Here is a 13,890-nt window from a genome sequence, read left to right as displayed (position 1 = left end):
AAATTTCACTGCAGCCCCTCCCCACCCCCCATACCAGCCCTTCCCGTGAAGAACGGCTCAGAATAGGTGCAAAAATAAAATACAGAATTTATGGAGGGGGAACATTGTTTTCTAGATGCTCTGCTAGCATCAGTGAGAATTTCCAGATGGCTCGAGAGAACCTGTCCCACCCGCAGGGAACTTACCATGGGGTCTGCTTAGTGAATGTTGGTGGCACCTGGGCTGTGCAGAGCTGGCACAAGTGCCTGACTTAAGAGGCGAAGGAAGAAGTTCGCCAAGCCTTTTGCATTTTGCAGGCTACATGTGAGCGAGGATTTGCAGCGATGGAAGAAACACACCAGAAGAAGATCGAAGATCTGCAGCGGCAGCACCAGCGAGAGCTGGAGAAGCTCCGGGAAGAGAAAGACCGCCTCCTAGCTGAGGAGACAGCAGCTACCATCTCAGGTGAGCCAGGGCGGCCACAGTGAGAAAGGACTAGGCTTTGAATTGCCTTTTGTCTTGAGAGTTAAGATTCTTCTTTGACGCTTCTCTCTAGGGCTGATTTTTAGGAGCCCTTTGAGAATGTCCAGCCAAGAATCAGCACTCCTGCCCCCCTTGACTCCTGGTGCAGCCGGCCACATGTGAGGGGCTGTCCTCAGCCTCAGTGGCCAAATGGTGGCTTTCCCCCTGACAGAAACCTGTCAGTATGGGCCCACCTCCTCTGGGGTGCCCGTTAGCATGAAGACACTGTGAACTCTGCCTGGCGAGACACTCCTGACGGCTGATGTACTCCCTGGGCAAGCCCAGTCTCCCCCATCAGGTGGTGCATTCCTTGTGTAGTTCACTGTTACTGGTGGCACTTTGTTACTAAGTGCCAAGGAGGAAATACACCTGCTCCCAGGTTGCTTAATTTATGAACTTAGGTTTGAATTTAACACCAACATTTGTTTAATCAGTTTGGTTTTCTTGTAACACCAAAAAAAGGAAAACCAAAACAAAAGTGCCTACATCTCTCAGCCTGCATCTCTCTCAAAGAGCTGGTTGTGACTCTCCAGCCTGTTGCACAGAAACTGACTGCTGACAGATGAAGCATTAACTGTGGGCACGTGTTGCCCTTCTGTGGAACTCGCCTTGGTCACAGGAGGACAGCCTTGTAGTACTTAATGCTCATTCTTACTTGCAGCCATTGAAGCCATGAAAAATGCACACCGGGAAGAGATGGAACGGGAGCTGGAGAAGACCCAGCGGTCCCAGATTAGCAGTGTCAACTCAGATGTTGAAGGCCTGAGGCGGCAATATCTGTTGAGTGGGAGATGGGGCCAGCGGGAGGCTGGTGGGGGGCTGGCTGGGGACCTATGGCAGCTCAGACCACCCTTGTCTCCAACGGCAGGACATAGCCCTGGGATTTCTTATATCAAACAAAGGCTAATCCCTAAAATCCAAAGAACAAGATACAATAAGCAGAATTTGAAGATCCTGGCTTGTTTGGAGCTGTTCTCCAGCAGCAGATGCTGCCTTAGCAGCCCAGTAGGAGCCGGCAGGCAGGCTTGGTAGCTGGCATTCCCTCACCGCATGTCGGCAGAGTGACCACGATCACTGCACTTTACTGTAGAAACCACATGTGTACTGAGTCTCTCTGCCTGGGCATGAGGGTGGCCCAGAATAGCTGATGCTGATTTTTACCCTTCAGTAGAACTGACACTGCCAGAAGCCCTGGGGTTGGACTATGACAGCTGTGCCATGCTTAGACTCGCCAGAGTCTCTACAAGGGTCAGAAGCCAGGGCCTTGCCTCTCAGGAGCAGGTGGCACAGTTGGGCCAAGCTCTTGGCAGCCTGACGGCATCCTTTGGACCAGTGATGTTCAGTTGGTGTGCCACAAGAGAATCTTAGGTGTGCCATGAAAATGTTGAAAGTCATTCAATTATTTTCGAAAGAAGTTCAAAGCACAGTTTTCTTTTTTTAAATCTTTTTTTGATTGGTATAATTTAAGTGTGCCTTAGAAGTTTAACTATAGGTTCAAGTGTGCTGTGAGATAAAAGAGGTTGAAAAACATGGCTGTAGAGACTCATACTCCCGTCAGCTGGGGTGGAGTGGCTTGTCTAGAAGCTTCCTATTCCTGGACCACCTCTCTCCATCCAGGGTAGCCAGAGCAGCCTCATGTAGTCGACTTTCTGCATCTTTCAGAGCCTGGTTCTGGCTATATTGGACACTGAAAATAAATCCCCAGTCAGAAGAGAGTCCCACATCTGACTTCTCCCAGAAATGGGGGTCTGTGTGGCATGATGGGCTGGAACCCAGAGAGGCACTGGCTGCAGGCCTATAAGGGGAGCCTGGGGCACAGGGCTAGTGCTATGAGGTGCCCCTTGGTCTCAGTGGGTACACCAGGTAGGAACAGCCAGCAGGGTGGGCCAGGCCTCTGTGTGTGCGGTCCACCCTCAAATGGGTTCTGGTGTGGGCAGAGGCATGAGCACGGCCTTCTCTGCAGGGAGGAGCTGCAGTCGGTGAAGCGGGAACTAGAGGTGCTATCCGAGCAGTACTCACAGAAGTGCCTGGAGAATGCCCACCTGGCCCAGGCACTGGAGGCCGAGCGCCAGGCCCTGCGGCAGTGCCAGCGTGAGAACCAGGAGCTCAATGCCCACAACCAGGTGAGCCCACCTGGGAGCTGTGGCCAGGCTGCACCTTGATGTGGCCTGGAAGGGCTGCTTGGTGTCACCTGGTGTGTCTGATGTCATTCTGTGTGAACAGAAACTCGCCTACTACACAAGCTGACTATGCTAACTGTAGAGTCCCTCTCACTTCAGCCTTCCTGAGGCACTGAGTTGTCCTAACATGCTTTCGAGCTTCTGAGTCCTGTCCTTGCTAGGTAGGGCCTGGGAGGCTTGTCCCTACATGGGAGATCTCTTTTCCCCAGAGTGGGGACTGTTCTGAAGCTGCTCAAGGGAGGGCTATCTCCTGCTCACATTTATTTTTGTCAAATTGTTCTCTTAAAATTTGCCCACTCCTTGGAAAATTGGCATGCATTGAAATCCTGGCTGAGTTAGGTTTGGCACATCGTGAGCCCTTCTGTGGGGACCAGGTGAAATGGTGCTCTGCCCTACCCTGCCTGTGAGCATTGCCCTTGGTGCTGGGCACGCAATCTCACACCCACCTGGGAATTCCCTGGGGTCATGGCCACTTCACAGGCAGGACTGGATCCACTCAGTTACTGCAGTGGCCTTAGTCAGACAGGAAGTCCAGAAAGTGGGAGGAAAAGGGGCAGGGTGGGGCTGCAGGGGCTCACGTGGGATGAGCCATGGCACAGGTGATCTAGCAGTCATGACAGAAAAGGCTGAAGGGTTGTTAGCTGCACACTGTGCGCACCTCTCTGCAGCAGCATCCTCAGAGGCCTTGAGAGAGGCTGCATGATGCAGGCCAGGCAGTCCCCCAGTCTCAGACACGCCAGCAGCACAGACACTGCCCATACCCTATGCTCAGTGCCTGACCGCTGCACACTGTCGGTAGGAAATGATCTTCCCAGGCCTCATAGGCCTCATCGTGTGACTTGGCCCCAGGCAGCTCTGTGGAGTGTCACTGTTGTATTGCTGCCCCCAGGAGCTGAACAACCGCCTGGCTGCAGAGATTACACGGTTACGGACGCTGCTGACCGGGGATGGCGGCGGGGAGGCTGCTGGGTCACCCCTCACACAGGGCAAGGATGCCTATGAGTTGGAGGTACCAGTGGGAGCCAGGTCCTGCTTTGCCTAGCTTTGTACCTCATGGGACCTGAGGGGAGTGTGGAGTGGCCCCTCACTCATGGGACTGTGGGAGGGACAGGCTGTGAGACAGCAAGGGTAGAACAGCATGGAAAGACTGAAGTAGCCCAAGAAGGCAAAGGAGCAGTTAGCTGCTGGGTGGAGCGGGGGCCAGGTGGAGAGGCCCCTCTGATGCTGTGGGTTTGCGGAGCTCCACCACACCACAGACTCTGCCCGACCAGAAGGATCACCTGTAGGCAGATGGGGCTGCAGCTGCTTGAAGGTTACCTGACACCTACTTCTCAGGGCCCAGAGGTTTGCTTTATCTCAGAAAGATTGATTCTGGTATATAAAGTGTCTTTATAAGAAAGCATTTAGAGTTCTCTCTATTCAGTTAAGTTTCATTTTAAAATGTCTCATACTAAATGAGTACTTTACCACAAAGATGGGCAGAAGAGGCTGAGCGAGTTTGTCAGGTTTCCATAATGTGTTTCCTGAGCCTTGATGCTGAGTCCTGTAGACAAGTAGCTGGTCAGGTTCAGCACACAGCACCCAGGCTGGGGTGGGGGTGTCATAGCATGGCGGCGGGGGCTGGGGGGGTAAATCACAGCATTTATTTTTATTTTTTTAATTTATGTTTTAGAGACAGGGTCTTGCCCTGTTGGCCAGGCTGGGGGGCAGTGGGCTGCTTGTAGCCCACTGCAGCCTCCAACTCCTGGGCTCAAGTCCTATAGCTGGGACAATAGGCACACACCACCACGCCTGGCCAATTTTTAAAGTTTTTAGTAGAGATAGAGTTAAAACTCCTGGGCTCAAATGAACCTCCTGCCTCAGCTACCCCAGTAACTGGGGCTGCAGGCACCTGACACCACATCTGGCTGTTTTTCTATTTTTTTGTAGAGATCAGGTCTCCACTTGCTCAGGCTTATTTTGTACTTTTGGCCTCAGGTGATCCTCCTCCCTCAGCCTCCCAGAGTGCTGGGATTACAGGCGTGATCCACCATGCCTGGATAGAATCATAGCAGTTTCTTTCCTCTTTCTTTCTATTTCTATATATAAGTTGTAGCTTTGAAAGCTATTTAAATTATATTTACAGCTGGGCCCTGGGGAATGGGGAGGGGGTGGGAATCTGCTTGCCTTTCGATTTTTGGTCTTTGGTTTGTCAATCCCTGATTCTGTCATTCTAGGTCTTACTGAGGGTTAAGGAGTCAGAAATACAGTACCTAAAGCAGGAGATCAGCTCCCTCAAGGATGAGCTGCAGACAGCATTGCGGGTAAGACCGCTTTTCCATGGGAGGGCAGGTCTGGGGACCAGCTCTAGGCCACATGTCTCCTGAACGCACAGGCCTGAGGCTGAGCACAGGCTATTCTAGAGTAGACATCATTCAGCAAGCAGATGCATGGAAACACATGTGTGGCCCTGCTGCCTGGTTAGTGCTTCTCATGTGCTCTGGTGGGATTAATGGAGCCCAAGAGATGAGTCCTGTGAAGTGAGGCGACCTGAGCAAGGTTAGCCACTGGCTCCTGCAGGGAACATCTGGAGTTGGGAGGGAAATGACGGAGTCCTTGGTGGCCATTTAGTCATTCAGAAAGTCCAGAGAGGGTTTTCTAGGCTGACGGCCACACCAGGCTGGCCAGGGAGTCCTTCGTTTGCTGGGTCTGCACACTTCCACATTGTTCTGATGGGGGGTTCCTGCTGTGCATGTGTCCTAATCCCCTGCTGTTTCCCTTATGTTGGATTTCTTCTGCTGGAAGATGGAGGTGAGGTGAGGGCCAGGTGGTCAGCCCTGGGGCCTGGCCAAGTTCCACGTCACTCTTCTCCCCTGGCTATAACTGCTGTTGGCTTATTTTCCTTTCCCAAGGACAAGAAGTATGCCAGTGACAAGTACAAAGACATCTACACAGAGCTCAGTATTGCAAAGGCAAAGGCCGACTGTGACGTCAGCAGATTGAAAGAACAGCTCAAGGCTGCAACAGAAGCACTGGGGGAGAAATCACCTGAGAGCCCCTCTGTGTCAGGATATGGTACGTGCCCAGGCTGCGCCCTGCAGGTTATGCTTGGTTCAGAGCAGCCCCAGCCCCTCTGGACTGGGGGGTGCAGTGCTGAGGACTAGTGAGACAGCCTTTCTGCCAGGTGTAGGCTGCGTGCTCAGGGAGAAGCCACACTACCAGCGCATGTTTTATAGTAACGATGAGTCTCATTTACCTGTTTCCTGAAGAGCTCAGCAGCTGAGTTGAAGCAGCTGATTGACCCTGGGATCTTGCATAATGTCCATGGAAGTTCATGGGATGGGGCAGGGGGCAAGCACCCTGCATTCTGAGGTGAACAGCATGGCTGATCCTTCTTTTTGTTCTTTTGTTGGCCACAAGCATTTAGGTAGCCATGTAAAACAACAGATGGCAAAGAAGTTGAAGACCTACCATTTTCTCAAGCACTTTCAGATAATACATGTTTCATCTGATCGTCATGTTGATCTGTCAGCTAGCCAAGGAATAGGGATGATGGCTGCATTGATGGATACTTTTAGAAAAGATCATCTGCATTACTGAGGGAAGTCTCAATTCCAGTCTTCTGGGAAGCAGTCAGACAGGGTGTGACAAAATTTAAAATCAAATGATAGGCCAGGTCTAGAAGAGTAATAAAATGATAACGGTGGTTGCTCCTGAAGAAGATATCTAGGAGCCAGGTGACAAGGGGAGGGGAAGACTTAGAATGTGGGGAAAGTATATAAACCAGGTATATAGAAATGTTCAAGTAGTTACCTGAGCATTTGTTTAGAAGAGCCAAAAATTGCATTCTGTCTTTAGGCATCAAACAGAGGATTGTCTAAACCAGCGGTCCTCAAACTTTTTAAACAGGGGGCCAGTTCACTGTCCCTCAGACCATTGGAGGGACTGGACTGCGGACCCCGCGACGAGTCGGCTGCTAAGCAGGACAGGCAGCAGCAGCAAAAACACCCGGCAGGCCGGATAAATGTCCTAGGTGGGCTGCATGTGGCCCATGGGCCGTAGTTGGAGGACGCCTGGTCTAAACTATAGCATTGCTACCCAATAGAATATTGTTCTTAAAAGTTGTCAAAAGAGTTCAGGTAGTCAGGGGTCCTCAAACTTTTTAAATAGGAGGCCAGTTCACTGTCCCTCAAACTGTTGGAGGGCCGGACTGCAGGCCCCAGGATGAGTTGGCTGCTAAGCAGGACAGGCAGCGGCAGCAACACCCAGCGGGCCAGATAAATGTCCTCAGCAGGCCACATGTGGCCCACAGACTGTAGTTGAGGACGCCTAAGGTAGATGTTTTTGTTTTGACACAGAAAGAGATCCATAAATACATGAAGCAGCCAGGAGTGGTCTGTCAGCTCAGCTGTTCAGGAGGTTGAGTGGGGAGGATGCTGGAGCCCGCGGGATTTGGGCTGTCATACAGTGTGCCAGTCAGGCATCTGTGTGGTGACCTCCCAGGAGCTGGGACTGCCAGGTTGCTTGCACAGGGCTGAAATGTGAGGTCAGAAATGGAGCAGGCTGAGACCCCTGTGCTGATCAGCAGTGATATCACATCTGTGACTAGCAGCCTGGGCAATACAGCAAAACCCCACCTCTTTAAAAACAAAACAAAACCACTCCTGGCCTTACCACCATCTTTCTAGAAACCTCTCAACTGTAAGAGCCAAGTGGAGGAAGAGGCAAATGAGCAGACCAAAGTGTCACAGATGGACAAGACAGAGGTCTAGGGATCCTGGGCTTGTGCACACGTGAAGGCCAGGAACATGTCCAGGGCTATGGGTGCCAGAGGTGGAGGACGCTGCTACAAGCTGCTGGGAGCATGCCTCGCATTGGTTAGAGAACTTCACCATCTGACTGCCAAGGTCTGAGGGACCTGTCTTACTCACACCACAACAGTCCCTGTTGGTCCTTTGCCCTGGACCTGACATTCTGGACTAGTTCTATTCTTAGTTTTGGCTGAGTATAACAAGTAAACAATAAATCACACCTTCTTTTTCAGTTGAAAAGTAAAAAAAAACAAAAACAAAAAAACCCCCACAAGACCCAGTCTCCTCATGCACGGGATAGGTTTATAGTATGGTACAACCCAGTATATGTCTGTCTGACAGGCATCTAAGCAGACATTTTTACAATCTAATGGACTGTTGTCCTGTGGGCAGGCAGTGAGGACATGGCCTTGGCCTTGTTTCACAACAGTGCTGTGTACCAGGAGGAAGGTGGGAGCCAGTAAATAGTGGGGACCCTTGGTCCGCTTGGTGCTGAAGTCCAGGGTGGACCAGAGACCTTGCTTGGGGCTTTTGTCAATGCACTGGGCCCACATGCATTTTCCGGTTCAAAAGACCTAATGTGTGTTAATGGTCCTTGGCTTTGAATCCCCTTTGTATTATTTAAAGAAATGTTGTAAATATGCTGCAGTGATAAGCTTGGAAAATGCTTAAACACTCAGCCTGATTCCAGAGAGTTTTAGAAAACAAAGGTAATGGATCTGTTTGTTCTTTCAGATATAATGAAATCTAAAAGTAACCCCGACTTCTTGAAGAAAGACCGATCCTGTGTTGCCCGGCAGCTCAGAAACATCAGATCCAAGGTGAGCTGGAGTCTGGACTCTGCGTGGAGCTGGAAACTGCTGGGCAGAGGGACCACTGCAGCTGTTTGCTAACCCCCCCTACTGGGCGAGTGCTGGTGGCTCTGTCCCCACAACCTGGCAGCGATACTGAGACTAGACTGTGAGGGCAGGGCTGAGTGGTTCGCCTCCTATCCCAAGGCTAACCTCTCTCCCATCCCCGAGCCAACCAGGTGTCCATACTGCTCTGTGTGTGTCACAGTCACACACCAACACCACCTGCCTTTGAGAAACAGCTGCCCCAGTCCCCGGCGCAGCAAGGACCCCTGCTTGCTTCCAGAGGGACACAGCTCTGCAGGCAGGATGGGGCGTTGGCAGGTATCATTTGGGATTGACTGTGTGTCATTTCTGCTCTCTCCTCTGACAGTCCGTAATTGAGCAGGTCTCATGGGATAACTGAAACGCACCTGCTTCCAGGTCCCTGTCATATAGGTAAAACACTTCTCCCACCCACCGACCTGCCCGCCTGGGGGTGGTCTCTGCATGTACCACTCACACCTCCAGAGCAAGCGCCTGCATCACGGTCACTTCATCTTAATTCATCTGTCTCCAATAAGCACACAGAATCCAAAGGAGGGTCCGTTAACATGCACAGGGGACTTCATTGCACTCTAACCTCTTAACAGATCCGGCCCCAGGCACTGGGGCCTCCTTGGCCTGGCAGCCACTGCCCCTGTCAGCATGCATGCTGGGCCTCTGTGCATGCAGGCGCTCTACCTTCCCTGGGACACCCATCTTGCCCTGTGTTGTGAAGTGGAGCTGACACACCCATTGTTGTCACTGCAGGCTTCACTCATTTGGCAGTCAGCCAGCTGCCCAAGGCAGCAGAGGAGCCTCCTGGGTGTGGGGCCTGCCTGTCAGGGCCTTTCTGTCCTTGGGACTTACAGGCCAAGAACAAGTCAGGGGCAGAGCTTAGGAATGGTTCAGAAGAGCATGGTATCCATCAACTGAGGCTGAATTATTTACCAGCAAGCATTTTTTTTTTTTTTAAATCAAGCTTCTTGCTGGATGCTGTTGAAGGCATTGTCCCAAAGAGGAGCTGGGGAATGGGCCTTGGGGTGAGAGACCCAACTTGTGTGAGTGTGAGCAGGAGGATGCTGTGTCCCTAGCCACTGAGCTCCTGTCTGCTCACGGGGCTGAGAGTAGCTGCTGAGTTGGCAGCTCAGGCTCATCCACTCAGGGTGGGATGATTCAGAATGGAAATGCCACACCAACTCCTTTTGCAAACCTGCTGACTCATCTCCTGGGGACCCACATCCCACGGCATCCTGTGGGCCAAGGGATGTCAGCCTAAGGCTTAGGAGAATTGAGTTTGCCTTAGGAAGATTTGAAAAAATCCAAGGGTTTTGAACCTAGTCAGTTGGTTTATTTTTCTATGATCCCAAGTCACTTATAACCAAATATGGTTTAGGCTTGATTGAAAACTTAGTTTGGGGTTTTTCTTCAAATATGAAAAATGTTTTGTTTAACAGAAGGAAACTTGTTCTTTTGTGGAACATGACTTTCTTATTGAAGAATCTATTTCCATTGATGCTAAACTTTAGCTGTTATCTTTGAACTTTTTCTGAAGAGTTTAAAGTTCACTGTTGTGGACCATACTCACAAGTGATAGTGGGGTGAGGGGACCGAGACCTTCTGCCCTTTCCCTCCAGGGAGGCTGTGCTATAGCCCCACTATGTAAGGGCCAGGGATGTGTCTCAGTACAGTGAGCACCCTTCGCCCCTGACAATAAGTCCTATGCAGGGAGGCATGCTGGGGGCCAGTGTGGGTGGGGCAGGAAGATTCCCCACAGTGAAGTAGGCTCCCAGAGAAGGAGGATTTAGGAAAGGGTGGAAAGAGGCCCCGTGACAGGAACTGTGAGTTGGTGCTTGGTATGGCCAGTTTCATAGTAAGAAAACCCTTGACATGCAGGGCCAGGCCCCCCAGCAGAAGAAGGGGCTCTTCACAGCCCTCCTCTGGGACGCCACAGTGCAGGGCAGAGTGTCCCCTCTCAGGAGACATTAAGAAGCACACAGGTGGGTGTCATCCTTCTCCTTGGCTGTACTTGGAGACTCCTCCCGTGCCATGAGAAGACAGGAAGCAAAGTCACCCAGAAAGTGCACTTCCCATTGGTGCTTTTTCATGTGGCATCTGACCCAAGTGTGCCTGTTGTGCCCTGTTTCTATATCCTACCTTGAAGGACAGAAAGTCTCAGTGCCAGACTGGGTGCAGAGGCTCACGCCTATAACCCCAGCAGTCTGGGAGTCCAAGGTGGATTGATCAGCCTGAGCTCACACCAGCCTGAGCTAGAGCAAGACCCTGTCTCTAAAAATAGCCAGGCGTTGTAGCAGGTGCCTATAGTCCCAGCTACTCAGGAAGCTGAGGCAAGAGGATCACTTGAGCCCAAGAGTTTGAGGTTGCTGTGAGCTATGATGCCACAGCACTCTACCAAGGGCAACAAAGTGAGACTGTCTCAAAAAAGAAAGTCTCAATGCCATGAAATAAAAGCAAGTACTCATTTAAGGACAGCATGGCTTTTGCTAGGATTGAGACCAAAGAATGCTGCTTTTGAGGTTTTAGGGGCCTGTATCTGTGGCCAGCCCAGCAGGAGGCACTTGGTAGAGGCCACCCTGGAGGTGAGTCCCAAAGCCATAATCCCTGTGCTGTCCTGTCCTTGGGCTGAGTAGCAGCCCAGGAGAGAAGCCAGAGGCCTGATGAGAGGTGGCCCTTCTCTGGGTGTGGGGCATCATGGGGGATTGTCTGCTTCTTGCCCTCAGGACTGCAATAGCTCTAGCATCCCAAAGCCCCCATGCTCTGCCCTTGTCACTGGGGCAGAGATCAGGAGACGTGGTACTGGCTACTGTGGTTGTCCAGGTGCCCCGCCCTCTTGCCTGTTGCAGCATGATTCTGCCACAGAGGGGATTCTGACATGGTGCCCACAGGGAGCAGACCCAGAGGCTGGATTTCCCCTGTCTGCATGGGTCTCAGGAGCAGCCAGTGCGCTGCAGTCCTGGTGGAAAGTCCTCAGTTAGGGACAGGACATGGCAGCGACAGCCCCACCATCCTCCAGGGCCTGTCTGAGTGGGCACTGAGGCCAGGGCTGTCCTTGTGGCCCCCGTGCTTTTTGTGGTCTTAGTCAAGTCCATATCATTGCCAGCTCTGGCTGAGTCTGCTGCTGACACTGGTCATGGGTCTCAGCCAGTGCTGGAACTCTCTGAAAAGTGCTATTCATTTTATTATTCAGAGATGAAATATTGATCTGGTGCAGTGACTCAACACCTGTAATCTCAGCACTTGGGGAGGCTGAGGCAGGAAGAGCACGTTAGGCCAGGTGTTCAAGCCAACCTGAGCAGGAGCAAGCCAACCTGAGCAGGAGGAAGACTCCCTCTCTACAAAAATATAGAACTAGCCAGGCATGGTGGTGGGCAACTGTGGTCCCAGCTGCTCAGGAGGTTGAGGGGGAGGATTACTTGTGCCCAGAAGCTGGTAGTGGCAGTGAGCTATGATTGTACTTCTGCACTCCAGCCTGTATGATGGAGTGAGACTCTTTCTTTAAAAAGAAAGAAATAGGGTCGGGCGCAATAGGTCATGCCTATAATCCTAGCACTCGGGAGGCTAAGGCAGGTGGATTGTCTGAGCTCACAGGTTTGAGACCAGCCTGAGCCAGAGTGAGACCCCATCCCTAAAAACAGCTGGGCATTATAGCAGGTGCCTGTAGTCCCAGCTACTTGGAAGGCTGAGACAAGAGAATTGCTTGAGCCCAAGAGTTTGAGGTTGCTGTGAACTGTGATGCCACAGCACTCTATCAAGGGTGACAAAGTGAGACTCTTGTCTCAAAAAAAAGAAAGAAATGAAATCTTTGGGAAATTTTTCTAAGAGTAAAATGGAAAATATATCATCCCCTAGTTAGTAAAATGCCACTCATGTCTGGACATTCAGATATAAATTTTACCAAGGTCTTGTGTATGCAGAGTGTTGGTTTGCCTCCTGAGAATTCGAGTGGGCAGGTGGAGTGTCCCTGGTCCCCATCAGGTGCTGCATGGGGCTGTGTGAGAGTGGGGACTGAGCCAGGACACCCTCGACCTCCAGTCTGAGGCTGTTAGGTCAGTAACCACAGAGGAGCCAGATGTGGACAAGTCTACACTCAGAGATTAAGATGGGCAGTTTCCTGGTTCGGATCCTGCCTATTCTGCCCGGCTGTGTCAGATCACTGCTTGTCCACAGAGCTCTAAGCTCAGGTTTCAACTGCTTAAACACATGGTCTTGTTTCCCTTGTTTTTTTCCTTTTTCATCCCTGTAATTTTCTGATGCGAAAACATACTCTTCTAATAACCCTCTTTCCTGGCATGCCCCACTAATCTCAAGACATGCAGCCTGCACCTGCCTCTCTGACTAAAGCCCTGGGCCACCAAGTCTGGCCCCGCCCAGCCCCATCTTGCCTGAAAAGGCTAATGTGTGCTCATTTCTTTCCTCCTGCCCTGTGTCCACCCAGAGTCTGAAGGAAGGCCTGACCGTACAGGAGCGGCTGAAGCTCTTTGAATCCAGGGACTTGAAGAAGGACTAGCTGTGCCCTGTTCGACTTGAACACGCACCTTTCTCGGCTTGTGCAGCACAGCTCGAGCACTGCTTTTTGTCTGTACCTTTGTTTTGTATGATTATTATTGTGATTATTGTCATCTTTGACTGTGGGTCTGGATGCATGAGAGACTGGTTATGGGTTGCTCACACCACTCCCTGCTGTGCTGATTTAGACTTCCTGTAGTCATCAAAGCTTTTTTCCCATGGTTTTCTGAAATTAGTCCAGCAGTAGGGGCTGGGGAGGGACATCCCTCCAGCTGGCATCTGTGTGAGAGCCCCTTCCTTGCTGTCACCCGCACTCACCGTCAGTATTAAGGCTCAGCAGCCTGTTGATAAGCTAGCCTGTATCCTGAGTGCTGGTGTGGAAGCAGGGCCGCAGCCAGCATGCCTCAGGGCAGACGCAACAGCCTTATGGGCATCTGGCTTGGCCTGGATCACAGCACTGACTACCTGACTCAATGGCCTAGCGCTAGAGGGATGTGCACTGCCTTCTGAGGACAGCATTTTGTACTTGTCCCACTGATGCAGCTTAGAATCACAACCCAGATAATCGTGGCAAACTTTTCACAACCTGGAAAATGTTGAAAGCAGTCATTCCTATTTTTGTTTTTTTTATTAAATCTTGCACAAAATCCCCAGCCCCTCTCCTTCCTTCCTCTGCTCGCCCCTTCCTTGGTCTTTTCACAACTACTGAAATGGTGGCCTGCAGCCTGGGGTTCAGACTGACTGTGAGGAAGGTGAATTTCCCTCAGGGAATCACTCAGAAGAGGAAAAGTTGGGGGGGGGGTTGTTTGTTTGTTTAAACAGTTTGTTTACCTTTTTGGAAAGAAACCGTCATGTCGCTCTGGAAGAGGCAAAGAAGAAAGTGCAGAGGGCGCCAGACCCAGTGAGAGGCCCATCGGTACATGGGCAGGGCTCTTCACTCACTCACTCACGAGCATGAGCTCTGAAAGTTCTCTTGTAGCATTTACCTTCCAGAGAGCCCAGTTAAAGTAAATCTATATT

General features: G+C 51.3%; 1 protein-coding gene across 12 annotated transcripts in view; it reads left to right on the top strand.

The window, feature by feature from the left end:
- Positions 1-13,520, top strand: part of MPRIP (myosin phosphatase Rho interacting protein) — a 167,978-nt gene extending 154,458 nt beyond the window's left edge. For 10 of the 12 annotated variants that reach the window (XM_023507425.1, XM_003800721.3, XM_012811979.2 and 7 more), the window contains 8 exons: positions 297-444; positions 1,163-1,280; positions 2,465-2,624; positions 3,571-3,690; positions 4,898-4,984; positions 5,573-5,735; positions 8,207-8,292; positions 12,800-13,520. In XM_023507425.1, the coding sequence (XP_023363193.1) occupies positions 297-444; positions 1,163-1,280; positions 2,465-2,624; positions 3,571-3,690; positions 4,898-4,984; positions 5,573-5,735; positions 8,207-8,292; positions 12,800-12,871 (954 nt within the window). In that variant the 3' untranslated portion in view covers positions 12,872-13,520. Of the gene's footprint in view, positions 1-296; positions 445-1,162; positions 1,281-2,464; positions 2,625-3,570; positions 3,691-4,897; positions 4,985-5,572; positions 5,736-8,206; positions 8,293-8,695; positions 8,761-12,799 lie in introns of all 12 variants that reach the window. The other 2 variants (XM_012811981.2, XM_012811973.2) reach the window with 1 other exon arrangement.
- The last annotated feature ends 370 nt before the right edge of the window (positions 13,521-13,890 follow it).

The sequence above is a fragment of the Otolemur garnettii genome, unplaced genomic scaffold (genome assembly GCF_000181295.1).
Source record: "Otolemur garnettii isolate 467f Iridium unplaced genomic scaffold, OtoGar3 scaffold00182, whole genome shotgun sequence".
NCBI lineage: Eukaryota > Metazoa > Chordata > Mammalia > Primates > Galagidae > Otolemur > Otolemur garnettii.
Note: the sequence above shows the minus strand (reverse complement) of the source record. Positions and strands in the feature narration are given on the sequence as shown.